The following is a 27992-nucleotide window of genomic DNA, read 5'->3' as shown; positions in this document are numbered from 1 at the left end:
AGGACGTCCATGTTTGAATTTGTTTTGGACTCAGCAGAACCCAGGAACTCAGACCCGACCATCAGGCTTCGTTTGTGCCCTCTGCCTCCGCCTCACACTCCTCTCCTTCTCTCTCCATCTGCTCCACGATTCCTGTCTCTTGTTGGTAATCATCTCCGCAAATCTAAAGCTGAAGAAATATGTGAAAGGATCTGAGCTTTGATATATTAAAAAATCCCTTTTTTTGCTTTGAAAAATTACTTTCAGTTATAAAAATACCTTCTGACTTTTAGGTTGACTAGTATAAGCTAAAAAGATTTATTATCCTGTAAAGTGTACAATAATGAAAAGAGAGTATCTTATATTCAACAGGCTTTCCTCATATATCCAATCCCCAGCTTAGTTTTTGAATGTTTCCCCACCCCCCAACAGCCCTAGATTCAATGACATGTCATTTTGTAAACGTGAATTTCATATATACCACGAGCGAGGGAGAAATCACTTTGGGGTCAGGGTAGAGGCTGTGCCTTAGTCATCGCGAAATCCCTGAGGCGGGACTGGTGACAGACAGACAACCACACTCAGTGCATGGTGATTGAAATGAACGGAGGGGAAATGACAGTGAGACACATTATCTGTTCTCTGCCAGGATTCATTTATTTCAGCATAATTTTTGGTTGTGCTCAAAGACGCTTGGGGTGAAAGAGATGTAGCAGGGTGCTGGCACGTGTTCTCTCCTCCAGAATTACCGTCTATTTTTAAAGAGCACCCGAGTGTCACGTTTCTTAGTCTCACAGAGTCCCCTAACGGGGAGAACTGTGTGCTGCACCCTGAAAACCAAGTGCATTCAAGGTTCATGTATGGAGCCCTTAAACTGTGCAAAGGCTAATTGGTCTTTGAATATAACACTTAAAGACTGTTTTTGTTAAGTAGACTTTTGAAGAAAGAAGGTACACAATCATGTAAAAGAAAGGTACTTTGCTGTACACCTGAAACTAACACAACATTGTAAATTAACTATACTTCAGTGAAAACCGGTTAATAAAAAATTCTTTACCCACTGAACTATAGTGTCATCATTTATTATCATGATTAGTTTGCCATTTTCTTGCATAAATACTGTGCAAGGAAATCACTATGCATATATTAAAAGAGTACATCATTCATGATAGCATCAAAACCCATCGGATTTCTAGGAACAAATGTCCTAAAGGATGCATAACCCTCTACACTAAAAACTATACACAAAAGATAAAAGAAAAAATTATAGTTATGTGTTCATACGTGTGTGTGTGTGTATTCAATAGCGTTTATAATAGGGCTTGAAATATGGTAGCATATGTCTGCAGCTTTGTTTATCTTCTTCAAGATTTCCTTGGCTGTTCTTGGTACTTTAAATTCCCATTTAAATTTTAGGATTAGGCAGCCAATTGGCATTATAAATTCTGATGAGATTTTGAATTTGTAGGTCAAATTGGGGAGAACTGGTACATTTACAATATGCCAATATGTCTACTCCTTGAACATATTCCTCCATTTACTAAGGTCTTCTTTAGTTTTTCTTAATAATGTTCTGTAGTTTTTAGGGTAGAGATTTATACATCTTTAGTAACATCTATTCCTAGGAATTTGGTGTGTTTTTGATGACATTGTAAATGACATACTTTTAAAAATTGCATTTTTGTAAGTTCCTATGTTATAAATAAATGAAAACTCAACTAAAAAAAAAGATAGGTATGAAAGAAAAATTTAAAAAATCATTCAGATCTGTTTGACCATGTGGGTTATTTGGTTCATAACAAAACTCACCACTTTTTATTCCTACGTTAAATTACTTAAATCACACAGTTAAATTACTTGAAATCAGTTGGATCCTTTTGGACGTTGCTTTTAAGACGTGTTAGGACCACAGCAGCATTCAGTCTAGGGCTCATTATTCTCTGCTGCTGAGGTAGGACCCTTGTGAGTACTCTACCCGACGTGTGAATTTTGAGGCTTTCCAGTCTAGTCGGTGGGAAGGATTTCCAGGCATCCTTCCCAGCCCTGTGAGCACAGGACTCTGTTCCCTCTCGTCCTTTCCCATGCCTTGTGCCTCACACATGCGCCCTCAGCTGGAGGGTCCAGGGGACCCTGCAGGTGGCCAGTGTTCTCTGTGCAGGCTCTACACCCCACACTCTGTCCCTCCAACTCCAGCCTCTTTGGACTCTCACTTCTGATGCCCAACTCAGGTAGTGGCCAGGACCCACCTGGGCGGCACCTCCCTGCTGTGCGGCCTGACACTTTTTCACTGGGTATTTCTTATTGTAACTCTTAGGATAAGAAACACGTGCCTCAGAATCACCTGGGACACTAATTCAAATGGCAGGTTTCTGAGGTCACCCCAGGCCTGCTCCATCAGAGTTTCTGGAGTGAGGCCGTGACAGCTGCTGTTGAAACAGTGCCCTGGGGTTCACACACACTTCCCACGTGGGAACTGCCTAACGAGATTACTTGGGCCACATCTAACGTCTATGCCTAATTGTATTCGAGTAGGGTTATGGAGGCAGAAAGAAGGGGTGTTGGCTTCGGATTCTACTGGCAAGCAGAGCTCCCTTCTGTGCCAAAGCGAGGCTGCTTGTCTGAGGGGCTATCTCTCTAATTCTTATTCCCTTAGAACTTCTCGGACTGGTGGAACCAGTAAACAGCTGCTTATTTTGACCATGCCGAGTGTCTTTTGTGAAAAATCTGTCCCTCTAGTTTCTCTTAAGGAGAATGTAACTAAACGAATCTGCCAGGGCCTCCGTTGGGTAGCTTTTCTGGCAAGCTCTGCACAAGCTGCAGATCCTTGGGCAGAGCCCATGTGAAAGATGCCATGGCCGTGGGAAGGCTGGGAGGTGTGGCTTCTCACTGGGAACCACGTGAACTGGATTCTCGGAGAGTCTGGGAAGTTGGAGCTGGTGGTCACAAGGGAGGGACTCTTAAGAGGTCCTTATCTCCTGGCTGGAGGGAGATAGGAAGGAGAGAGAAAACTAGCTGGAAGGAAGGAAGCAAGCAAGGATAGAGAGAAGGGAAGGAAAGAAAGAAGGACAGACAGACCCACAAAAGGACCTTACTTCCCTTTGAACCTGGAAAATGCATGTTCTCTCTGAAACTATGGAAGAAAAAAACCAAGCCCTGGAATATTCATGCTGAAGCCATTGGTAGCTAATTTTCTCCCTTGAATGAGCTTCAACTATAGAAGACTTACTGTCTTTGGTGAAGGACTTGGTAAAGATTCACACTGTTTTTCAGCCTCCTTTTCTGTTTGTTGGGCCTTTCGTTGCACATTGATCAGCGCCAAGGATGGTGGGAAGACAGCCACACACCATGTGAAAGATCTGTTTCCCTAGCATCGTCCAGTATTCGCAGGAGATCCTTTCTCTGATTATGTGTTTTCTAGACAAGACTCTCTAGGAAAACCTAGAGTTTCATTATGGAGCAACTCAGAGCCTGTGTGTGTGTGTGTGTGTGTACACGTGCAGATGTCACTTGTATTAATTGTTGACCAACCATCAAGTATGAATCTTACTTTCCAATAAATATTTGGATTCTGCACAGGAAATTCTCTTATTTTCCAGAATGGGTAGGTCTTAAATGACGCCGTGTTGATCCTGGTCAATCACACCTCATTCCTCCTGACTCTAGAAAAGAGTGAGGCGATGTCATTGAATTGGTTCTTCCCTTGCAGGGGGCACATGTTTTAAAGGGAAGAGAACTGTGTTGGAAATCAGGAGTCTCCAGTCAGGCTCTGCCCTGACCTAGCTGAGAAAATGTGGGTTTCACTTTCCTTGTCTATAAAAGAAGGGAATTTGAAAAGCTGACATCAATTGGCCCATCTTCTTCTAAATTACATAACTGCACTATTCAAATATATGATGTAACTATATTCCCTAAACTGAACTGTGGTGACACAAATGAATGGTAGACTGTATATAATGGAAGACATTAGAAATGTATGTTCCACTGGTGCTCAGAATTAGTCACTGGACAATTTAAAACTATTATGAAACTCCCAGAGAGTGATGGCTAGGTGCATGTTTTATTTAGAGTGTACATGTAGAGTGACACCTCTTCTTTGCCCTTGAATTCGGATTTTCTTCTGAAATCATACATATTTCCATTAAATTTTATTCAGGACGATCTATTCATTTATTTTATCTCAGACATTTACTACTCTTCCCAAAACCCATTTGGTTAGATGATATTTTCATGACTTACAGGATGCATTTCTCATTTCTGTTAGTGATGGCAACAGTAATTCAGGTCTCATTAGAATTGCTCAAGGCGATTTTTTAAAAAATTTAGCCATGCCACACGGCTTGTGGGATTTCAGTTCCCCAACCAGGGACTGAACCCGGGCCACGGCAGTGAAAGTGCTGAGTCCTAACCACCAGACCGCCAGGGAACTCCCTGAGGCGATTTTGTTCAAAATAAATATAGGTAACAATGGAATTTATTGTCCCAAAGTTCTGTCACAGGGGGTGACACTTGTATTTTGACTATAGGATGTGAAGTGGGATATAGTCGTGTAAGAATGTTACTCATTAAATAAAAAGAATGATTATACATTTAAGTATCCAGGAATTTTAAATCAAGACCATATGTGTGTACATGTATAGCTTTAAGAACAGAAATACATCGATTCTTGTGTACCCAGCACCTAAAAAAGATATAGAATATGACAAATACCCAAGAAGCTCCCACTTGCCATCTCAAGTCTCATTCCCTACACAACCCCTTCTCCTGAATCTTGTTTTTTTTTTAAAAAAAATCATTTCCTTGCTTAAATATCTGTTACCTTAATGTGATTTTGAGCTTTATATAAATGAAATCATGCTGTGTATATACCTCTGTGATGTTTTCTCAACATTATGATCCTGAGGTTCAGGTATAAACATGGAGTTTGAGTTCCTTCATATCCATTCCATCTTTCTTTGTTTTATTTTAAGGGAACTTTATTATTTTTATTTATTTATTTTTGGCTGCGTTGGGTCTTCGTTGCTGCACGCGGGCTTTCTCTAGTTGCGGCGAGCGGGGGCTACTCTTCGTTGCGGTGCACGGGCTTCTCATTGCGGTGGCTTCTCTTGTTGCAGAGCACAGGGTCTAGGCACATGGGCTTCAGTAGTTGTGGCACGCAGGCTCAGTAGTTGTGACTCGCGGGCTCTAGAGCGCAGGCTCAGTAGTTGGGGCGCACGGGCTTAGTTGCTCTGCCGCATGTGGGATCTTCCTGGACCAGGGCTCGAACCTGTGTCCCCTGCATTGGCAGGTGGATTCTTAACCACTGCGCCACCAGGGAAGCCCATCTTTCATTTTTGAACACAACTCACTTTATTTGTTCATTATCCTAATGGAAGTATATTTAAAATTTGCTTCAAAATACAAAATGTTCACCCATTCCATTGGAATTGTTAAAATAATAATATACAGTTCCATTATAAGTTTTTCGTTGATTTTTGTTAGAATTATATTTGCCAGACAGGTTAACCAAATCCTTTAATACTACTCAGTATGCATAGAGAGCAGAAATTAAAATCTGTATTTATGTCATACACTGAGCAGTAGAGTAGCCTACCCTTGCCAATTTGTAACAAGCCTATGTTGTTCTAGAAAGGAAGCCACAGTTCAATTTCAGTTTTTACTCTCCTGTACAAAATCTTTTCCCATGAAGCTGACATACTGGCAAGATTTTGTTACAGATCGTGGCCACTATATGTAACATAAAAACTTAGTGTTTCTTCTAATAGGTCTGGAATCATTCGTAGGATATGCATAGTGCTAGATTTGGTCACCAATGTAAACAGGCTTGCTCAGTGGTTCGAGCGTGGGAAGAGTTAATGAAGGCATAAACTGATAGCTAAACGTCCCCGAAAGTTCATTTCTTACGACAGTCGGGAAATCATTTGGCAAATGTCTACCTCGTGGAGTAGCATCAGCCTGAACACCGGGCGGCTCAGTGGCTCTCTGGCAGAGCATTGGTTGAGGCTGATAGAACAAAGAGGAAGGACAAGAACTACTTTTTTTTGTTTTTTGCTTTTTTAATGCTATTGCACTCGTTTAAATATAACTTAAAATTTATATTATAAAGGGAAATGTATAATTTACAATTTCCTTGATTTGAAAGTTTATTAAAAAGGAACAGAATCTCAATGTCCACGATTTCTGGGTAGTTGAGCGTCTAAGGGCCAAAGTAGTTTTAATTTGTCGCAGGGCTGCTGGAGTTGAATCCAGAGATCAGTCTCACCCTGACACCCTTGCAGCCATAGCTCAGAGGACACTTCACTAACAGTGTGTCCTCTGCTAGACACATTTGTTTAAAATTATCTGTGTAATAAATGAATTTGGGTGCCCTTAATAGAGCTTGTTTGAGCTGGTATATTTATGTGATGAGTTAGGATTGCAGGAGTGGGATTTGAACTTAATGGCATTGTAACTTCAGGAAATGCCCAGTATTTGCATGTCTTCTTCCTGGAGCGTTTGTTACTAGTTTTCAGCTCACTACCATTCCTGTGGGAAGGCGGGGACCCACACACAGCACGTGCCTGGCACACACACCACATCCAGCACATTCTATGATGATGATCGGGAAAAGATAGTCTAGACAAATACGGGGTATTGTGAGATCCTGTTGAGTTCAACAGTTTTCTACTGAGTTGACCAACAGAGTATACAGTCGACCCTTGAACAACCTGGGTTTGAACTGCGTGGGTCCACTTAGAGTGGATGTTTATCAGTAGTAAATTCTACGGTGCAACAGGGTCTGTCGTTGGCTAAATTTGTGGATGCAGAGGAACCACAGATATGAAGGGCCAACAATAAATTATACATAGGTGGATTAACTGCAGCATTGTACAAGGATCAACTGTGGACCGAAAATGCTTTGTTCGTGTTGATGACGAGGGTAATGATAAGATTAAAGCCAAGGTTTCTTTAAAGGTACTGTGGCTTTACTACCTTTAAGGTTTAAACCATTTCTGACAATCCCACAAGGCCCTGTATGATCAGGTTTCTTCCTACCATCCCAGCTCCCTGCAATGCTATTCTCTGGTTCACTCTACTGCAGCCATACTGGGACCAATGGTGCTTTAGCTCCTTCTCACAACAGGACCTCTTGCATATGCTGTACATTGTTCTGTCTGGAGCCCTTCCAAGCCTTTATGGTAAATAGTGCAAATCCAGATCATAGCCTAAAAGTGACATCTTTAGAGAAGACGCCCCAACGCCTCCACCCTCTATTTTTCCTTCGTTGTGACCAGATAATCGTGGAGCTCGTTGCTCGCCTTGGCCTGTGATCTTCCTTAGACAGGTGTCTGGCTTGTTCATCTCTGAATTCACATGGCTCTTCCAGAGAGTGTGCCTATTAGGAGGTGCTCAATGAATATCTGCTAAAGCAATAAATGTTGAGTGAATCATCCACAATTCAGTGAAAAGTTTTGGTTTTCTTTTTCTCTCTTTAGCTGGGAAGTTATCAATTCCAAACCAGATGAAAGACCCAGGCTCAGCCACTGTCTTGCAGAATCATGGATGAATTTCAGCATGTTTCTTCAAGAAATGGCTCTGTTTAAACAGCAGAGCCCTGGCAAGGCAAGTTTTCCAGAAAAGGATAATGATGTGTGTGCTTTAAAATGTGAAATAAACTTGGAAACAAATGAATTAACCTATTTTATCAGCCTGTAAGGGTTCTCCAATTCTGAATGTAATACACTACGAACACGTGCCATAAAAACTGATATTAGCGAGGTTCAGAAATGTTAGTGTTGTTAGCACTAGAAAATCCTTAACCTTATATTTTGAAATTGGATTGGATTTCTATTTTATCCGTATGTATGTAGCTTATTAACTAAAATGAATGATGATTTGTCCTCTCAGCCAGACCAAGGATAAAAACGTGTTATTAAGAATTTCAGTTTATATTATCTAGGCTGGTTCTCAAGTCAAAGGAACACATAGCCCTTTGAGGGTGTTTTTGGAGGTAACTGAGTCTCACTTTCAGTCTAAAAAGTGGAGATTCTTGTATGCTTTACTTAAGAAAGAAAATCTTTGGCAGAAACATCCACAGTGATTATATAAATGGAATGAGTATTTTCCCAACAAAGATGAAAACCCACGAGGAGAGAGTTGAGTGGTTTGAAAGGGGTTACAAGAAATGCCAACTATAGGGTTTTTATGTGTAGAGGCAGCTTCCACTGTATCTTGACAGCACGGGTGAGCTACAGAACCATCAATAGACCCCTTCCCTTCCACTGCTATGGAAACAAATGTCCACCTGTAGTTGGAAGGAAGAACCTAGGAATGTCTTCATTTAAAATCCCTCTCTTTGTACCGTGTTACAGGAAATCTAACTTCAATGAGTAATAGAACTATATTCAGACACATTTTGAGCATACTAAAGTTGCAACATTGTATATGGATAAGTTATTTTAATCACTGAAGGTGATTTTTAGAAAAGATATCAACATGGTAGCGGGGTGGGGTGACTTGTGTTTTTGATGCTGATTTTACTGAGATGATTAAACACATTTTTAGAAGATTCTGAACTTAAACTTCTGCATTGGGTTGCATTAATATACCCCAAGTCAATTAACGTAAGAAAACGATGCTACAAATTTAGTGGATAATATGAAATCCCTTCGTGAAACTGAATTCTGGATATAGTAATGCTTTTATTTGTTCTTTTAACTTTTATGGTCTTTCCTCTTCCATTTTGCTATTAGAATTCCGTATTCTTCAAGGATCCCTGATGTTTGAGAAACAGCTCTTAATTTTGTTTTCCTTTTGACTAGTGAATTTATTAACCCTGTGCCAAGAATGAAAAATCAAAGTTAATCTGAATTTTAGACCCCGTTGCTATTTCTCTTAATCAGTTATTGATCAGAGTTCTGTATCCTTTCCTCGTGTGTCTTTTTGAAATTCCCTTAATGAATTTTCTTGGCTGATCAGTGAAATTTAGTACCATAATTTAAAGGGAAAGCAAAGAAGTAAGATAGTTTATTTTAAATAATAGAGTGTGAAAAAGAAGTGAAGACTTTATGGGAGAATTTTTCTGTCTTGATGTTTTACTTACTTAAAACGACCAAGATTCTTTTGGCTTCGACTGACAGAAAGAATATAATCAAATTTCACTGGTGGAATTTAGTTTCATTGGCCGGACAGATATGGTTAGGAAGGAGGATAGTAATGGCCAGTCGATTTATCCCGGCTGCTTATCAGCTGTGCAAATTACTGTTATATTTATGTAAATACCTCTCATTTCTATAACATGTTTTGCTGTGTTTATGAATTTCTGTAGATTTATAGAAACAGTTTGAACCTACAGATTTCATTACTGGGCTGCATTGTTTTCAGCGAGTGACCCTGAGTAAAACAAGTTTCTGGGTACATACTATTCTTCAGGTCTCTTGCATCTGGTAATACAGCTGCAGGCATGATTAATGGGAGATGTTGTTCTCTGTGCCAGAGGTTAGCTTCTGGAACCTTCCAAATGATTATCACTTAATGTTAAAGTGGGCTAAGGCTGGTTGAACACAGCAGTCATTAGTCAGATCTAAGTGCAGAGAACACTGTTTGAAAGACATTTGCCATAACATGATAGATGGCATATAGATCAATAATTTTGTGTGTATCCTGTGCTCTAAAGTATCTTGATGTTATGTACAATTGTCACATGTTGCTTCTATTATTTTTAGTTTTGTCTCCTGGTCTGCAGTGTATGCACCTTTTTTACGATCTTGGGAAGTTACATTCCTGGGGTTATACTGAGCTATCTACTGTGTAAGTATAGTAGAACATTTTGTCTAATTGATGTGACACATATGGTATCATTTAATGGTCTACAAGACGTTCCACAGTTTAGAAGAGGAGGGATGTGTTCTTGATTATAAAGCAAGTTGATTATTCTTTAATTTCCTGCTGTACAAAGTTTCTCCTTTTTCTAGAGACATGTTGCTATTTCAAAATTATAAGAATAGCTGTCAAAATGCAAGGTTATATATAAGTGATTCATTTTATTTTAAATTATGTCAATAAAGCTGTAAACAAGCTCTACTCTCCACCCCCCACAAATACGTGAATACTTCTGCCGTTGTGCATGATCTGCGGCTCAAAATATAATTAAAACCACAATGAGACACCATTATATCCCCACTAAAACGGCTGAAATTAAAAATACTGACTATATCAAGTGTTAGCCAGGATATGGTGGGTAGGTAGAATGGTACAACCACTTTGGATAACAGTTTGGTAGTTTTTTAAAAGCTACTATGTGACCGAGGCATTCCACAGCTAGGTGTTCTCCCAAGAGAAGTGAAAGCATACACCTATACAAAGACTTGTCCACAAATGTTCATAGTGGCTTTATTTGTGTTAGCCAAAAACAGAAGACAGTTCATATGTCCATCAACAAATAGATGGGTGAACAAACTGTGGTACATCCATACAATGGATTACTACTCAGCACTAAAAAAGTGATGTATGCAACAGTCTGGATGAATCTCAAAATAATTAGATTGGGTGGGAGAAGCCAGGTAAAAAAAAGAGTTCATACTGTTTGATTCCATTTATATATAATTCAAACTAATCTTTAGTGACAGAGCACATAAATAGTTGCCTGGGGATGAGGCGGGTAGGGCAGGGAAAGACCAGAGGGAGGGATTAAGAGAAACATGAGGAAACTTTTGGGGGTGGTATGGTCACTATCTTTATCATGATGACAGTTTCTTAGTTGTATGCATATGTCAAAACATCAAATTGTACACTTCAAATATGTGCAATTTATTGTATGTCAATTGTAACTCAAAAGTGCTGTAAAAAAAGTTTCAATTTCCTGCTTCTCCTAAAAAATATAAAGATCTGGCCCTGCCGCCTTTAGATGGGGCAGTCGCTCTCCACCCAACCAACCCTCGTATTTCCCTAGTTTTCTCGCACCAGCCTTTAACGTTTACAGATACCTCCTTGTCTTCTAGAGATATTTGAGTTTGCAACTCCTATTTAAAAGGTAAATGGGCACGTGTCCTGACAACAGCAGAGAAATAAACAGTAGGGAATACAACGCCTTTCCTGGGTTGATCTTCATTTCTTTTTGTATTCCTCATGCCTCACACAAAGGGCCAATGGTCAGAGCTCACATCCATTCTCCCAAGTAGAACTCCTGTGGAATATCAGCCCTTTGATCTGCCTCGTTTAGGAGGGAAAGGAGGAGAGAGCTAGGGAAAGCGAGTCTAATACGGGCAAGGCATTATTCAGATGGTCTGTATTTATCTCATTTATCCTTCCCAGCAACCCCAAGAGATGAGGTTATTATCCCAGTATTACTGACGAGAGGCTAACAGATAGTTAATAATGTTTCTATGGAGAAATGATCATTTAACAAATAAATAGAGTTGATATTTTAATCCAGGACTGTTGTCGGGAAAGCACGTAACCTTTGTATTTTGAGGGTAAGAGGATTGAAGGGATGGAGTTATCTAATTGCAAGTCTTTGAAAACCATGACTGGTGGGTTGTGTGTATATAGGAGAAAATGGTTTCATTACAGGGGGAAGAATAAAAACTATGGACTTATTTCACAGAGGCGCTTCCTTAAGGAAAAAAACCCAATTTGTCCGTAAGGGAACTGAAATAATTTTGTGACATACTAAGATGTAGCCTTTGGAAAGTAAGGTCACTTTCCTTAAACTCTCTTCCTCCTTATCTTGCAGTACTATGTGCATTTCTGTGTCCATTTTTTAAGTGTAATGATATTGGACAAAAAATATACAACAAAATCAAGTCATTTCTGCTGAAACTAGATTTTGGAATCAGAGAATATATTAACCAGAAGAAACGTGAGAGAGCTGGTAGGTAACGTTTGAATTTTAGATTCCACGCATGAGATGAGACATCAGCTGGCTATTATGAAATCACCTTTAATATATTTCAGGGTGTTTTAGCCTTTCACCACATATTACTACAGAAGCAAATCCCCCCAAAGTAACATAGCTTTTTCCTATTTTAGGCTTTTATGCTTTTCTCAAACATTACAACAAATTGCCTTTTTAATCCAAATTGTCAGGGGAGAGAGAAAAGTCTTCAACACTTCTGTATTTGCTACTTATTATTTATTTTCTCTAAATCGTTTTCTTTGGGAGTGGACAGTTGCAAATAACAAATGACACAGGTAGGGCTGTGTGTGGGAGCCCTGTAAGAGGGGACCAGTAGAACGGGAAGGAAAAGAAAATAGGGGGAAGACTAATGTGCTCCTTGTTCACTTTTTAACTTGGCTTGTGACCTTACAGATTCTCAAAGTACAGGGAGCATCGGAATTGTCTGAAGAGCTTATTAAAGCTTAGATTGCGGGGCCCATACCCCAGAGTTTCTGATCCAGCTGGTCTAGGGGAGGGCCTGGGGATTTGCCTTTCTAAAAGTCCAGGGGCCACACTATGAGGACCACTGATATGGACCATTTCCCTCAGAAACCAAACAGTTGCAAATACGTGTACCTTGTTATGTGCAAACATTTAATTACGTGGAGGCGTTGGAGAATATGAGGAAGGTGGGATAAGGATATTTTATCCAGCGGGTAAAATACACGCTGTCTAAGCTGGCCAGGAAACTGAAAGCTTCCAAATTTTTTCCCAACAGAAGCAGATAAAGAAAAAAGTCACAAAGATGACAGTGAATTAGACTTTTCAGCTCTCTGTCCTAAGGTATTTTTTGTTTAGTTTTCAATTTGTTCCTGTGTGGTTTGACTGTAAATTTATCTAAATGTACCAAAACTGGAATGATATTCTTAATAGACTCCTCCTGTTTCTCTAAGATGATTGAACAATATCGAAAGGAAAATGTTTCAAAAGATTCCCCACAGAAGTTTGAAATGTGTCACTGGTATTTATATTAACACAGATTAGCCTGACCGTTGCCGCCAAAGAGTTGTCTGTGTCTGACACAGATGTGTCCGAGGTCTCCTGGACTGACAATGGGACCTTCAACCTTTCAGAAGGATACACTCCACAGACGGACACTTCTGACGGTATGCTCACACTCCTAGATGCTCTGATTTGTGTAATCATGAGTGCGTGCAAAGGTATTTAATCTGTCAGCTGCTGACTGGATAAACAAGGTGTGGTACATCTACACAATGGAATCTCACTTGGCTATAAAAATGAAGTACTCACGTTTGCTACAACATGGTTGAACCTTAAACACGTTATGCTAAAGTGGAGGAAGCCAGACACACAAGTCCACACCTTGGGTGACTCCATTTCTATGAAATGTCCAGAATAGGCAAATCCGTGCAGAAGGAAAATAGGTTAGTGGCTGCCAGTGGCTGGGGGAAGAGGGAATGGTGGGTGACTGGTAATTAATATGTTTCTTTTGGGATGATGAGAATGTTCTAGAATTAGATGGTGGTGATGTTGAACAGCTTTGTGAATATATTAAAAAACATAATCATATACTTTAAAAGGGTAAGTTTTATAGTATATGAATTATATCTCAAAAGCTATTTTTTTGAAGAGTATGAGAAAAACATCTAAGCTAGTCAATGTCCAAATCTGCCTTTATTTTGAAAACAAACAATTGACAATGAAAAAACTTAACTTCTGGACTATCTGGTGGCATTGTTTATAGCAGTAATGGGACGGGGGAGGAGAGAAGCTAATCCCATATATCCAGGGCTAGTCCTTATTAAGAGGGACTGAAGCATGGGGGGCAAGTTTCCCAAATCCAAAGCTGATTTCAGGGTTTCTCATATACTATTTTTTTTTTTTAACTAACTTGTTTTTCTTCCAAGTTAGTTTAAAAAAAAGCTTGCTTATCTTTTATAATTAGGTTAAGTACAATTTAAAATGAAATTTGAGACAAGTCTTGTGCAATAACTTTTGCTAGTCTCATTGGATTATTTCAAGTCATTTTAACAATATACTGAAAATATAAGCAGGTTATAATGGAGGATTATGAATAAATTATTTTATATGTGTCTTTATAAGCAAGAACACACTTTCTTTTTCTAGAGGAAGGAAGAAGGCTGTGTAGTGTTGAAAAAATACAGGTTTGGAGATTGGGAGACCCAAGTGTAGCCTTGCTTTTGTCATTAACTTTATTGTATGACCTTGAACAGGTGACATGATTTCTGTGGATCTCAATTTCCTCATCTTTAAAGTGCATTAGAACAAGAGGGTCACTGAAGTCCTCTCAAGCTCTACAAGCTGTACATACCTACAAGACCAGTAAAACAAACCCTTTGTTCTTAAGCATCCTATCTCAGATTTACACAAGGGGAGCAACAATGATGGAAACCATATAGAAGGCTTTCATTAATTAACTTGAAGATTCCAAAGAGTTACTGAAGGATTTTCTGTGAAAAGTGAAAAACAGTGAAATCACTGTCTGCCTACTAACCTGACATTGCTTTCAAATGTCCCAAATCTTAAAGCGTTCCTGTATATATTCAGGACCTATATTTTGCTAAAACGGTATGGTTAATTTCAGCTATATTCACGGAAAGCTAAATGTTTCCATAAGCTCTTAGGTTGAATGTGGAATAGAAGGAACAGCAGCTTCTTTTAACTCATTGCTTTAAACAAACACAGTTACAGATACTCAAACAGATCTCCATGAATGAAAATGCAAAGGCTGGATAATAGTCACCATCTGCTGGACCCAAATCTATGAAAACGTCCAATTGAAATATTTTTTATTTTGGATTATACATATCCACATTGGCTTAAGCTAATCCCCTCCCCAGGAGCAGGATGAAATTTTGGTGAACGTTTAAACTCTAGTCAGAGCTCCAAGCTGACGTTAAGACAGGTTGAATAGTAAGTCATTACACACTTTTTGTGTTTAAGAGGAAAGCTAAGGCCATGGGGGGACATGTAGTGTTTGTGTGTACTTGTGGAGAGAGTGTCCCAGACTTGGGGGGGTCTGATGGGAGGCTAGATGAATGCCAGAGTGATTCAGAGGATTCCAATTAAAAGCAGGGATCTTTTAGACAATTCTCTGATTTCAAATTTATTATGGTTTATTACAGGGTCTTATAAACCTTTGACTTTCTATTTTTTGTATATCTGAGATAGTAAACGTTTATCAATTACTACATTATAACTTAGAAGTTGAATCATAAAAAAAAATTTATTATGGTGCTTAAGCATGAACTTCTTCTGTTCTACATTTCACAGATCTTGACCGACCTAGTGAGGAAGTTTTCTCTCGAGACCTTTCAGATTTTCCATCTCTAGAAAATGGCACAGGAACAAACGATGAAGATGAATTAAGCCTTGGCTTGCCCACTGAGCTCAAGAGAAGAAAGGAGCAGTTGGACCGCGGTCCCAGACCCAGCTCAGAGAGGCAATCAGTGGCTGGTCTCACCCTTCCTCTGAGCGGTGACCAAACCTTCCACCTGATGAGCAACCTGGCTGGGGACGTCATCACCGCTGCGGTGACTGCCGCCGTCAAAGACCAGTTAGCAGGCATGCAGCAAGCACTGTCTCAGGCTGCTCCCAGCCCAGGGGAGGACACAGACGAAGGGGATGATTTTGAACTACTGGACCAGTCAGAGCTCGACCAAATTGAGAGTGAATTGGGGCTTTCACAAGACCAGGAAGCAGAAGCACCGCAAAATAAGAAGTCTTCAGGCTTTCTTTCAAATCTACTCGGAGGCCATTAGTCTGGGAATCAGCTTGTATGACAGAGCACAGACAAACTACCAAAAAAATTCAAACAAGCAAAAAAAGAAAAAAAAGGAAAAAAAACCTTTTCGAACTGTGAGCTTTACTGATTACTTTAGAATTTTGTTGGCCTTTTCTTTTCCCTTCTGCAGTGAGTTAATTGGATATATATCAGCTGACACTGATAGATTGATATTTCTCATAGTTATTTTTATGTAATGCGCATGGAAATGAACTTTATATATATGTATATATATTTACTGCATTGTCAGAGTTGAATATTAGAGGTTGTTTTTAAAGCAAAATGAAAACACCCAATTATTGAGGTCCTCCCATTAGTATTCCGTATTTTTTCTTCACAATTATTTTTTCAAGCATGCAAAAAACAGTTTATTGTAACTCGCTGAAATATTAACAGTTAATTGTGAAACATGCTATATTGGCCCCTCTGTTCCTAATACTTGGAAACAGTCAAAAACTTTTGGTAGATTTTGATGTAAAAAGACAAAAATGATCAAGGTCACTTTGGTTGAAAGACTTGGGAGATACTATTAAAATTCATTTCCTAGGAACAATTTTGAAAATATATTTAACTATGTTGGATGGGCTAGTACATTTCCATGTTATTTTTGCAGTTGTAGACTTTAGGCTTCCTTGTAAATGGCGTGCTCCATTGACTGCCAGCTCTAGTCTTGCAACAGGTGGTATTAACCCATCGAAAGCAAGTAATTAGATATCATGTAGACGGTGGTTTCGATGTAAGCAGAGATCGGGCTGTGCTTTGTTGTTCAGTTGTCATATATTTGTGATAGGGATGTTGTGAGTACAGATCTATTCTGCCTGCTCAGAACTAGGTTAAACCTCACCTTTCATATTATGGAAAAAGTCTCTTAAAATTGTGAAACTAGTTGCTGGTATGTTCTATGAGCGATGTGGTCATCAGCCTTAGAGAAACGAGAACTGTTTGTAGTCTGACTCTCCTACAGGAGAGAAACTTGCTTGGTTTTCAAGTGTATTTATTTGCCATAGAAGTCTAAATCTGTAATCTGTTTCTTCTTAGGAAGCTAGAATATATTTTTCCTTTATTTTAAACTTTTTAGATCACTTTTAAATAACCACATTTCACTTAGCTGTTTAACAAAGGACTAAAGAGAAGAAATCAAGCTAATTTTGTTTTTGTGATAGAAACTTTTAATATAGAAACTTTTAATAGTGTTGAGGGACCATGTCAGCAACTACCAACCATCTCTTCAATCTTCAGGTACAGCTGGCATTCTGACAGATGCACACAGACATCTGAGCCCCTCAGAAAGGAAGGATAATCCAAGAATATAGGAAATCTGTGGTCCCCTCCCTTTACTTTATCCCTTCCCTTATATGTCTAAAGAGTAATGATAGGTCATCTGACATTTTAATGTAGCATCTCTTATTTATTTTTTCTTTCTGAGGTATTAAAATATCTAGACTGAATTTTGCCAAATATTAAAGGGAGAGAAGTTACTGCAGACTCTGAACACTTGCTTTTCGTGATTGACGATGCTTCTATGTCATTAGTGCCTCTTGACTGTGTTTGAGTCCTTTACTGATACAAATTGAGCCTGTGCCTTCATTATCTTGCCCGTTTCGGTACAAATGAAAACCTGGTGTTAGATGTATGAACTGTGTGGGTTTGCAAGGAATATACCTGAATTCTATTTCAGTAAGAGTTTCTGGACATGAAGAAAAATACAGTCACGTATTTATAAAATAGTTTGTTACCAGGTTTATTATTTTTTTATGTGTATGTTTCTTCACTTAAAAAATATTCTTGGCCATGAAGTCAGAAAGTTTAAAGGTCTTTTCAGTTTCGTCATTGAGGGGAAAACGAGAAGTTAAATAACTTAAGTAATTAAAGAATGTGTTACAAGTCACTGGACAAGCTTACAAGGAGATAAACTCACGATTTGATGGCATGAACAGTAAAGCCAGAATCAGATGTTATAAACTATAAATTAAAAGGGGTTTGGGGAGGTTGTTAGGGTAGAAAAATGTGTTACAGCCCTATGGTGGAGACATACCAGCTCTCTGTGGGCAGTAGGATTATAACCACACATGCACTTCAGTAGTATTTGTTCCAGAATATATGTGGCTATAAATTTACACAACGTAATAATGGTACTCTTAATACTATCAAACATAGGATGTCAAGGGGTTTCGTTTTCTGTGTGTGTGTGTGTGTGTGTGTGTGTGTGTGTGTGTGTGTTTGGCGGGGGATAGGGTGGGGGGAACATTATATATAGTCCTGTTTCTGGCTTTAAGATGTACTAACAATAAACCCTGTGATTGATTCAGTACGGTGGGAAACTACAGATTCCTTACCATGAGAATGTATGCAGTCATTAAAATGTGAAGCATGGATATTTCTTAATTGTAGAGGAGCTGTAGAAAGATGTTTTGTTCACTTCCTGTAGGAAATGCTGAGCAAAACCGTACAGTGGGAGAAGCATACACTGATCATGCATTTTGATCTGAAGCAGTAAAGCAGGGCTGAAGTTCAAGCTTGTTTTGGAAGGTCAATCCAGGCTTAAAGCGATATTTATATTCTCATTCTGAACATCTTTACTTTTTATGTACCCTAAAAATCTTCAGAAGTGATTTTTAAAAACTGCTCCCTCCCCAATTTAGTAGAATGTTAGGAAAAGAAACTTTTATGAGGTTTGGCAAGTGGCAAACATCCTCCACATATTTTGGCATCTCACGCTTACATTTGAAATCAGTGCGACTTTATTCCTTTTTAAAAAGTGGCAAAGTGCCAGCAAACTACTGATTTTAGGCCAGAAGCAAATCTACATTTAAGAAAAAGCGATTTAAAAGTTTTCCTTCTCTGTTTATACCTTAGGTTGATGTAGTTCCTTATACTGCTCTGGCTATGTTAGTTATGAGATAAGAAATTATTTTGAAAACCCTTCCTAAACCACTACCCTTCCTAAACTACATGTGTCACAGGTCACGTGTATCACAACGAAGACACAGTCTCTGAAATATATTTCTGTATATTATTCCTCCTTTTCCACTGAAGCACTTAAGGTAGGATGGGATGTCAGAATTATGAGGTCTGGGTTCTGATGTTAACGTTATGACCCTAAGACACAATGTCAAGTCGCATAGCATCTCAAACCACCACCTCAGTTTCCCCAAACATAAAATTAGGAAGCTAATTCCTATCCTCTCACACAGGGATGTTTTGAGAATGAATGAAAAAAGAAAAATGTCTGAAGCATTTTCGGGAGGAAAAAAAGCTGTATAAGACCAAGATAGTGATCTTTTTCCTATTTCAGCTAAGCCATCTTTTTGAACATTAAAGAAAAGTCAATCAACAAGAACCTGCTTACAAAACAGACTCTAAAGTTCTTTTAATGGGCCTAGCATGATATTGGCCTTATAATCCAATAAATCCTGTAGAAAAAGAGGATAGACAGTGTTGTCAAATTGTTATTTCATTTGACTCTGAAACATGCGTAAGGTTCTACATTAGTCATTGTGAGTGGTTCTAACACATCCTGGCTGCGGGACTGAAAGTCACCTAACATCTGTACTTGTTTCCTTCACCTATAAAATTAAGATAAAGCACCTGCCTCATAGTATGTTATAAGGATTAAATGTCTAAGACTGGGGTTGGCAAACTACCACCCATGGGCCAAATCTGGCCGGCCACCTGTTTTTATGGAATATTTAAAAATATAATTTTCTTTTTCTGGACTTCCCTGGTGGCACAGTGGTTAAGAATCTGCCTGCGAATGCAGGGTACATGGGTTCGAGCCCTGGTCTGGGAAGATCCCACATGCTGCAGAGCAACTCAGCCCACATGCCACAACTACTGAAGCCCGCGCGCCTAGAGCGCGTGCTCCACAACAAGAGAAGTCGCTGCAATAAGAAGCCCGTGCCCTGCAACGAAGAGTAGCCCCCTCTGGCTGCAACTAGAGAAAGCCCGCTCGTAGCAACGAAGACCCAATGCAGCCAAAAATAAATAAATAAATTTAAAATATATATATAAATATTTTAAAATAGTTCCAAAAAACCCAGAAGACTATTTTATGACACACGAAAAATACATGAAATTCAAAATTCAGCACCCATAAAGAATGTTTTATTAGAAGAGGGCCACACTCATTTATGTACTGTCTATGCATCCTTTTATGCTAAAACAGAAAAGTTGTGATGAATAGCTGCAATGAGAAGCCCGCACACCGCAATGAAGAGTAGCCCCTGCTCACCACAACTAGAGAAAGCCCGCGTGCAGCAACGAGACCCAATGCAGCCAAAAATAAATAAATAATTTAAAAAAAGAATGATGATGTTTGTAATAGTTTAACAGAATTTCACTAAATATTAAAGATTGATTTTATTTGACTTAGATTAATTTTTCTTTTTTCAAAGAATCCACAAATCAGCTGATCCAAACTGTTTTAAATGCTGCAATAACCAGATTGTGCTATACATTTCAGTCCCTTGTTAATTTAAGAAAACTTTGCATATCTAGATATCCAAAAACTAAGAGGTAGTAAAATGTTTTTAAATTGTTTTTTAAAAATCATAATGCTTTACTTAACATTTTTATGAACACAGAAGTCATAGAAGTTGTAATTTAATAAACATATGTTTTATATTCTATATTTATTACCCCCTATAAGTTAACCTCAACTAATCCAATCACCTTCATACTTTCCCCTTTAAAAATCAAGTTGCCACTGCAATATAGGAATGTGGACAGTAGTATCAACTGACTTGAAGGTGACCTTAGTTTTTGTCTTAAATTTTTTTTTTTTGCGGTACGGGGCTTCTCACTGTTGTGGCCTCTCCATTGTGGAGCACAGGCTCCGGACGTGCAGGCTCAGCGGCCATGGCTCACTGGCCCAGCCGCTCCGCAGCATGTGGGATCTTCCCGGACCGGGGCACGAACCCGTGTCCCCTGCATCGGCAGGCGGACTCTCAACCACTGCGCCACCAGGGAAGACCCTGTCTTAAATTTTGTAATTATCAAAGATCACCATCCCAGTGTCATCCAAGCTGAAAAAGAACATCATCGTGGGTACTGTCACTTTTACAGTGTGTAGAGTAACTTCAATAATTTCGTAAGTGAATTAGTTTTTAAGAGCTCTGTCACAGTATCCAGAAGAAATTCTAATTTCCAGTATTTTCAAAGCTAAACTTTTTTCATGGGCAGACTCAGTTTAAATTCTTTGGAAGAATGATTAATTTGGTAATAAAAATTCTTGATAGTATTGTCAGCAGAGTTTAGACACATTAACATAAAACCCTAGATATGCCATGGAGAAATTTAACTCAAAGGTCTCTTGGCCAAAGGGCTTGCATTTACCAAGGACCTACTGGCTATAGATCTGCTCCTTTCTGGTATTTCTCCAATCAGTTACAGATACTGCTGCTGGATCTATTCGAGGTCCAGTTCTATTCCTCATGCCCATAAAAACTGAAACACTCTTGGAGTCCCTACTGTTCACCAACTGAAAAATGAACAGCAAACTCTAGAATTCAACTCTTTACCCAGTGATACCTTAAAACCTCCTAGTCTTCTTTCCCCTATCTTTTGCCTCAAGAAAACTAGACTTCTTGTCTTCCTAAATATGTCCCTTATTTTCTCTTCTAGGAGCGCCCGCCCACTTTTCCACTTGCAGATGAAGTCCTTATTGTCCCCTCTCTCTCAGGACCCACCCATCTGAACTGTCAACTCCTTAATGAAAACTTTTCTCATCTCCCTAGCTGATGCCATTTTTCTGTTCTAAATACCCAGTGCCCCTTTCTTTGTATTTCATCTTACTTGACCCCATCTTTATTCTATTAGTTGTGTATTTGTTACCATCCTTAACAAAGCAGAGAAAATCCCCTTGAAGACAGATGTTTTAATTTAGAACCAGTAGCGTATTATATATGAGATATTGTGATTTATAATAAAATACAGGTATTTGGTCTTTGTCCCATTCTGGGCATGGAGCTCCTAAAACCCTTGGAAGGTCTTAAGTGATGAGAGTGATAAAGGTGACTTTTGCAAAGCCCTTAGGTAGCCTAGCGGAGAGGGTGTCACAACCAAAACTCCAGAGGGAGAGAATCTCTTGTTTGGGAACTTCCTGACCTCACCTTATGTGTCTGTTCATTGGGCCGTTCATTTACATCTTTTAATATCCTTGTAATAAACTGGTAATCTAGTAAGTAAACGAGTTTCCAGATTTCTGTGAGCTGCTCTAGTAAATTACTCAAACCTGAGTAGGGGGTCATGGAAACCTCTGATTTATAGCCAGTGAGAAGCACAGGTAAAAACCTGGACTTGGCATTGCCTTCTGAAGTGGGGCCAGTCTTGTGGGACTGAGCATTTAACCTGTGGGATCTGACTTTATCTCCAGGTAGAAGGTGTCGGAACTGAGTTGAATTTGAGGACACCCAGCTGGTGTTGGAGAATTGCTTGGTAGTCTGAAAAAAACACCCATGTTCCTGGAGATAGGGAGCATGGGTGAGAGGTGATAGGAGATACTGAAAACCAGGCAAAGGAATTTAAACTTCTTCAATGGGCAACAGGTAACCATTCTTGAACACAAGGAGTGACACAAGAGGAAACATGGCTGAGAGGAATTAGTGTGATTATCTCTACGTGCTGTATGGTAGACTAAGAGGAAAGAGAAGGCTCTCCAGGAGACTACAGTAGAATTGCAGCCCATGGGAAATTTAACAAGGTGGAGAAAACAATGTCCCTTTGAAGAGGAAAAGGAAAGAACCCGTGGAGAGTTCAAAGATGCTGAAATGGGTCATGGAAATGGATGAGAGGAGGTAGGGAGGAAACAATGACCTGAAGAAGAACAGATGCTTGAAGAACCATATGTGAACGATAATTGGAAAGAGAAAACAGAAGTTCTTTACTCAATATAACCATTCTCTGCTTTGATTTTAGAGAAGCTTGAAGATATACATTATTTTGCTTATCCCTGTTGAACAAATTACATTTCTTAAGATGGATATCTGTCCAGAGGACTCAGCTATTTTAAAAGATTTTGTAATCTAAAAATCAAGTTTTCTGGAATGAAATCAGCACCAGACTTAACTTGCACTACAAAAGGTTTGTTTAACAAATACTGAAAAATTTATGTGCCAGCACTGTTGTAGCTTTGGGGTACACAGCAACGAAAGGAGTCCCTGTTCCCATGGAGCTTGTAGTCTGGAGGTGGATGACTAACCTATAATGGGACTGACTATCCTGGTTTGCAAATGATGGAGAGGTTTCCTGGGATACAAGACTTTCAGTGCCAATCCTGGAAAATCAGGAACAAACAACAAATGCTAGTGGTGGCCCATTTCCCAAATGGTCCCCAAAGACACCCCATTCATGCCCTTACAAAGTCCCTCCCACATTAAACAGAGCTGACTTTCCTAAGTAACAGCATATCGTAGAAATGACCCTGTGTGACTTCCAAGGCTAGGTCCTAAAAGATATTGTGACTTCTACTTTGCTTACTTTTGAGGGAAGCCAGTAACCATGTTATGAGGACACTCAAGCAGCCCTAGGTAGAGGTCCACTCAGTGAGGACCCCAAAGCTCTTGCTATCAGTGTGTAAGTGAGCCTCTTCCAAGGGGATCCTCCAGCCAGAGTCAAACCTTCCAGCTGCCGTCACATGATCAGCCCTGTCCCCCCGCAACTTCATGAGTCCATGAGCCACGTAAATTTCCGACTTACAGAAATGGAAAGAAGCAAAGTCTGTTGTTTTCCTGCTAAATGTTGGGGTAATGTGATATGGAGTACTAGATGGCTAGTACAGTGCTACTGAGAAAAGGTCTGCTTAGGAAAGACTGATGAGTTGGGGGTAGGCACTACTGTGAAAAGAGGGTGTGGATAGGGCCCTCCTGTAAACGCCTTTGGGCAGAAACCTTCAAAGTAAGGGAGCAAGACAGCAATACTCGGTCCAAGCATAATAGTAAAGAACTTCTGAGATTTAGTATGCACTGAGATGACAGATGTTGCTTAGCCTTGTTAGAGCAACATCAAGTGTCAGTGTGACAAGTGGGGTGAGCAGAGTGGGGAAGGGGGTGTGACAGGCGGTCAGAAGGAGGGGTAGGGCCTCCTAGAATAGAAAGGCAATCCTCTTGGTCAGTTTGTGCTGCTATAACAAAATATCACAGACTGGGTGGCTTATAAACAACCTTTTTTTTTTTCTCACAGTTCCGGAAGCTGGAAGTCCAAGATCAGGGTGCCAGCATGGTGCGGTGAGGGGCCTCTTCCTAGTCTCAGACTTCTTATTCTATCCCTTTTTGGGTCTCTGAGGTCTATGTGCTCAGAATCGAATCACCTCTCAGATGTGCCACCTCCTAATATCGTCACTTTGGGAATCCGCTTGTCAATATATGAATTTTTTTTTTCTTTTTGAGGGGGGTGGCACAAACATTCAGACCAGGGCAGGAATGTGTTTGTACTTTATTCCCAGTCAGGGGAAGCCACTGAAGGTTTTCAGCAAGAAGAACAATGCGACTTAACCTACATTTTAAAAAAAAACATCGGTATCTTCTTTGGTGCTATGGGCCGCTTGGATTTTAAACATGCAATGTCCAATTCTGAAAAAGGACGGACTGGTTCAGCTAGGCTGCGCAGACGAGTGTAAGAACTCCCTACGCCTTTAACATTCATGCTTCCTATAGAACCGGGCTGCTACGCATGACATGACATAGTTAACTAAGTACAGGACACGAGGCTCGTCTGAACTGAGGTGTGCTGTTAACTGTAAAATGCGCACTGGAATCCCAAGATTTAGTACCAACAAATGAATGTAAAATGTCTCACTAAATCTTCTGGCTTGATTACATGTTGAAACGATAATATTTTGGATATACTGGCTTAAATAAAATATGGCCATCTTACCTCTCTCTTTCCGCTTTAATGAAAACGCGGCTACTATTAGATTTAAGAGGACATACTTGTCTGGGATTCTATTTCTACTGGGCAGCGGCTGGGCTGGACTCTACGCTCCGAAGTGCAAACTATCCATCCAGGAGTTTCCCCTGCGCCCTTTCCGCCCCAGTAAGGCCGAGGTTCTGGCCGGGAGTCTCCGGTTTTCCTGTGAGTTCCCTCAGCCTGTAACCCGAGTCTCCGGTCGACCCCCGGGCTGGCCAGCATCTCTGGCTTTCGTGACACCCACTCCCGGGCTGCAGGGGTGCAGGGCGCAGACCTCAGAGAATCCAGACGGTCGGGCGGTCGCACGCATCAGTCCTCCCGGCTCCCCAGTCCTCCGTCCCGCGCGGTGGTCGCCTTCCCAGCACCACGCCTCACAGCACAGCCAAAAAGGACAGTAACCTGCGTGGGCGAGGCCTGTCGATCACACCCAACTCAGGGCAACACCCACCTCGGTCGACTCAATGAACACCTATTACTTCTGGTCAACCCAGCTCACGCGGATCCACCGATCCCACACCTCGCGGAGACCTAAACAACAATCACCTCAGGCCCATCCAATCACCACTCGTCTCAGGCTCATCCAATCATCACCTGCCTCAGGCCCATCCAATCACAACCCTCCTTACGCCAACCCAATCAACACCCACCTCAGGCCGACTGGGCGGGGCCGGATCCTTCCCGGGCTTCCCCCACCTTCCCGGGGCCTCTGGCCTCTCCGCGGCGGGGGCGTGGCTACAGGTCGAGGCGGGACTTCCTGTCAGGCCGGAAATAATTCGATCCAGTCCGGAAGTCAGCTCGCAATCCGGCTCTTCGTGGGTCTTGAGGCTTACGGTCCGAGTGTCTGGTGGGGTCAGGGCGCTCAGTGATCGCTAGACTGCTGCCTTGGTTCGCCTCTTACTTTCCGGCTGGCGATGGCGACCTACACCTGCAACACCTGCCGGGCGCTGTTGGACGACGCGGAGGCGCAGCGGGCCCACTACAAGACGGACTGGCACCGCTACAACCTGAGGCGCAAAGTGGCCGGCATGGCCCCGGTCGCCGCCGAGGGCTTCCAGGAGCGGGTGCGGGCGCAGCGGGCCCTGGCGGAGCCGGAGAGCAAGGGCGCGGCCACCTACTGCACCGTCTGCAGTAAGAAGTTTGCCTCCTTCAAGGCCTACGAAAACCATCTGAGGTCCCGGCGGCACGTGGAGCTGGAGAAGGAGGCGGTGAGTCGGAAAGTGGCGATCCTGAATGAAAAGAACTTGAAGGAAGGGCTGGGCGTGGACAGGGATGCGGTGAACGCGGCCATCCAGCAGGTTATCAAGGCCCAGCCGTCCACGTCTCCCAAGAAGGCGGCCCCAGCGCCCGAGGCGGAGTCCCGGAGTCCAGTGACCGTGGCCGCTGGAGGACGTGGGACTCAGCAGCGAGACCCGGTCGAGAAGCCTCCCCGGTTGCAGTGGTTTGAACAGCAGGCGAAGAAGTTGGCCAAACAGCAGGGGGAGGAGGAGAGTGAGGACGACCTGGATGCAGATGGTGGGGGCCTGTCTGGGGGGCGGGGAGGGGCGGGGGACGGGGCTGGTCCTCAAGCTTCCAGTTTATCTTTGAGGTTGGAGGGGGGAGGTGTCCGTTTTCAGGTGAAGGTGATGCGTGAGGGTGTTTCCTTGGTTTCTGAAGTGGCTGGTGTGGCCAGCACCCCCACAGGGCATTTTGTGTGTTTAGCTCACTGTTGTCGATTCAGGGACTGAAACCTTAACGGGGGGTGGGGGGAATAGTTACTTAGTAAATATTTGTAGAATGAAAGGATACATTCTCTGTTGAAGGAGGAGATTGTTAACATATGCAGAAGGAGAACATAGTACCCTCACACCATGTGCTGCAGAATGTTTAATTCCATTGGGTTTCTGGTCATGATGGCTTTGCTCTGAGTTTGAGGTGCTCAGAATCGGCTAGCTAACTTGCAGTGTGGGGCTGGAGCCAGCAACCTAGGCTTCTTGACTTAATGAGCTATTTTTCCCTCATCCCCCTGACGCTGATTGCATGTGTTCATAAATGCATAGGAAAGGAGCACGTGCTTCCTTCAAGGGGTTTACTGTGCGCTGAAAAAGAAGGATGAAAGCATTCCTTAGCCATGCCGACCGGTGTGTGGTGGATGATTGGCTGACTTTGAGATCTTCAGCTAACTGTTTTTCAAATCTCTGGCTTGCAGAGTGGGAGGATATTGATTCTGATGAGGAACTGGAATGTGAGGATGCTGCAGCCCCGGAGGAGGAGGCAGCGGAGGAAGAGGCTGGAGGAAGCACCCCGCGTGGCGCCATCCCCGTAACTGACTGCTTGTTTTGTCCCCATCATTCAAGCTCCCTCACGAAGAACGTGGCTCATATGACTAAAGTGCACAGCTTCTTTATTCCTGATGTAGAGTATCTTTCCGATCTTAAGGGACTGATTAAATATTTGGGTAAGTTCAGTCGTTTTTTCCTTTTGAATGACAAAATACCACATTATTGGGGGGCATTAGTTTGGGGCTTCTCCTCAATCTTGGATTGAGTGACCGGCCGATTTTGTGAAAATCAGCAACTTGATGGCTGTTTTTTGAATTGTGGACATCGACAATGAGCCCTAATCTGGCTGCAAAAAGCTGCTTTCATACTTTTTTTCTCAACTTACTTTTCCAGGAGAGAAAGTTGGTGTGGGGAAGATTTGCTTGTGGTGCAATGAGAGGGGGAAGTCCTTCTACTCCACGGAAGCTGTACAGGCTCACATGAATGACAGGAGTCACTGCAAGCTCTTCACAGATGGGGATGCTCTTTTGGAATTTGCAGACTTCTATGATTTTAGGTAAGTCTGGTTTGTAATGTCGAGCGAAGCCAGCTGATCACATTTGCATTGGATTTGCACGTGCCCCTGCCTGATAACTGTCTGTGTCTGGCTCTGTCCAGTATCATATTCTTCATACCTCTTAGCACACTTTTTTAGGAGGTAGTTATTTCCTCTCATTCTGTAGATGAGAAACTGAGTATTACAGAGTTAAACACACATATCTGACCCGGAGAAGATCTCAGGCCCAAACTGTCAGTTTGTGTGGTTTGAAAACTTGTTTTTGCTTGTTGTGATTTCCATGGTCAGAAGTTCAGTTTTGCCAGTTACCTCAGGAACAGAAGCAGGGAGGTTAGGCTTCACATCTTGGTTTCCCTGAGACCTCTTGAATCACAGGCTGTCTCCTAAGGGACTTGAGCTGGTGGCTGCACCAGACCTGTCCCAATCACTTGTTGGTGAAATTATTCCACCTTTACCTAGAATCTTGAATATTTCATACATCATGCAACGAATCCATGCTAGGAATTCTGGAATAGCTGGTTCTTAGTGTCAGTGTGCCTATGACCTAGCACAGGTGTTGTGCTCTGCAAGCAGGTGTGTATAATGACCGTGCCAGGTGTGCAGAGTCCACCTAAT

General features: G+C 41.3%; 2 protein-coding genes and 1 long non-coding RNA gene across 7 annotated transcripts in view; all 3 read left to right on the top strand.

Annotated features, from left to right (window-relative positions):
- The window catches only part of RETREG1 (reticulophagy regulator 1), a 122856-nt gene extending 105470 nt beyond the window's left edge, over nucleotides 1-17386 (top strand). For 3 of the 4 annotated variants that reach the window (XM_027125352.1, XM_027125353.1, XM_027125355.1), the window contains 6 exons: nucleotides 7452-7578; nucleotides 9681-9765; nucleotides 11690-11827; nucleotides 12612-12676; nucleotides 12873-12999; nucleotides 15149-17386. In XM_027125352.1, coding sequence (XP_026981153.1) covers nucleotides 7452-7578; nucleotides 9681-9765; nucleotides 11690-11827; nucleotides 12612-12676; nucleotides 12873-12999; nucleotides 15149-15636 — 1030 coding nt within the window. In that variant the 3' untranslated portion in view covers nucleotides 15637-17386. The remainder of the gene's footprint in view (nucleotides 1-7451; nucleotides 7579-9680; nucleotides 9766-11689; nucleotides 11828-12611; nucleotides 12677-12872; nucleotides 13000-15148) is intronic. The other variant, XM_027125354.1, reaches the window with a different exon arrangement.
- A 3168-nt stretch (nucleotides 17387-20554) lies between these two features.
- On the top strand, nucleotides 20555-24529 carry LOC113630164 (uncharacterized). The gene is made up of 2 exons (XR_003436851.1): nucleotides 20555-22739; nucleotides 23838-24529. It is a non-coding gene; the product is annotated as an uncharacterized LOC113630164 (long non-coding RNA).
- Nucleotides 24530-25347: 818 nt separating this feature from the next.
- ZNF622 (zinc finger protein 622) overlaps nucleotides 25348-27992 on the top strand; it is a 28846-nt gene continuing 26201 nt past the window's right edge. Inside the window, exons 1-3 of one of the 2 annotated variants that reach the window (XR_003436850.1) lie at nucleotides 25348-26075; nucleotides 26749-26997; nucleotides 27215-27377. Coding sequence is in view for 1 of the 2 variants with exons in the window: in XM_027125350.1 (XP_026981151.1) it covers nucleotides 25475-26075; nucleotides 26749-26997; nucleotides 27215-27377 (1013 nt within the window). In the remaining variant the exon portion in view is untranslated. The remainder of the gene's footprint in view (nucleotides 26076-26748; nucleotides 26998-27214; nucleotides 27378-27992) is intronic. The other variant, XM_027125350.1, reaches the window with a different exon arrangement.

Source organism: Aethalodelphis obliquidens, unplaced genomic scaffold (genome assembly GCF_003676395.1).
Source record: "Aethalodelphis obliquidens isolate GAN/ISIS:26980383/991018 unplaced genomic scaffold, ASM367639v1 scaffold29, whole genome shotgun sequence".
NCBI classification, from domain to species: Eukaryota; Metazoa; Chordata; class Mammalia; order Artiodactyla; family Delphinidae; genus Aethalodelphis; species Aethalodelphis obliquidens.
This window is presented reverse-complemented; position numbering and strand designations above follow the sequence as displayed.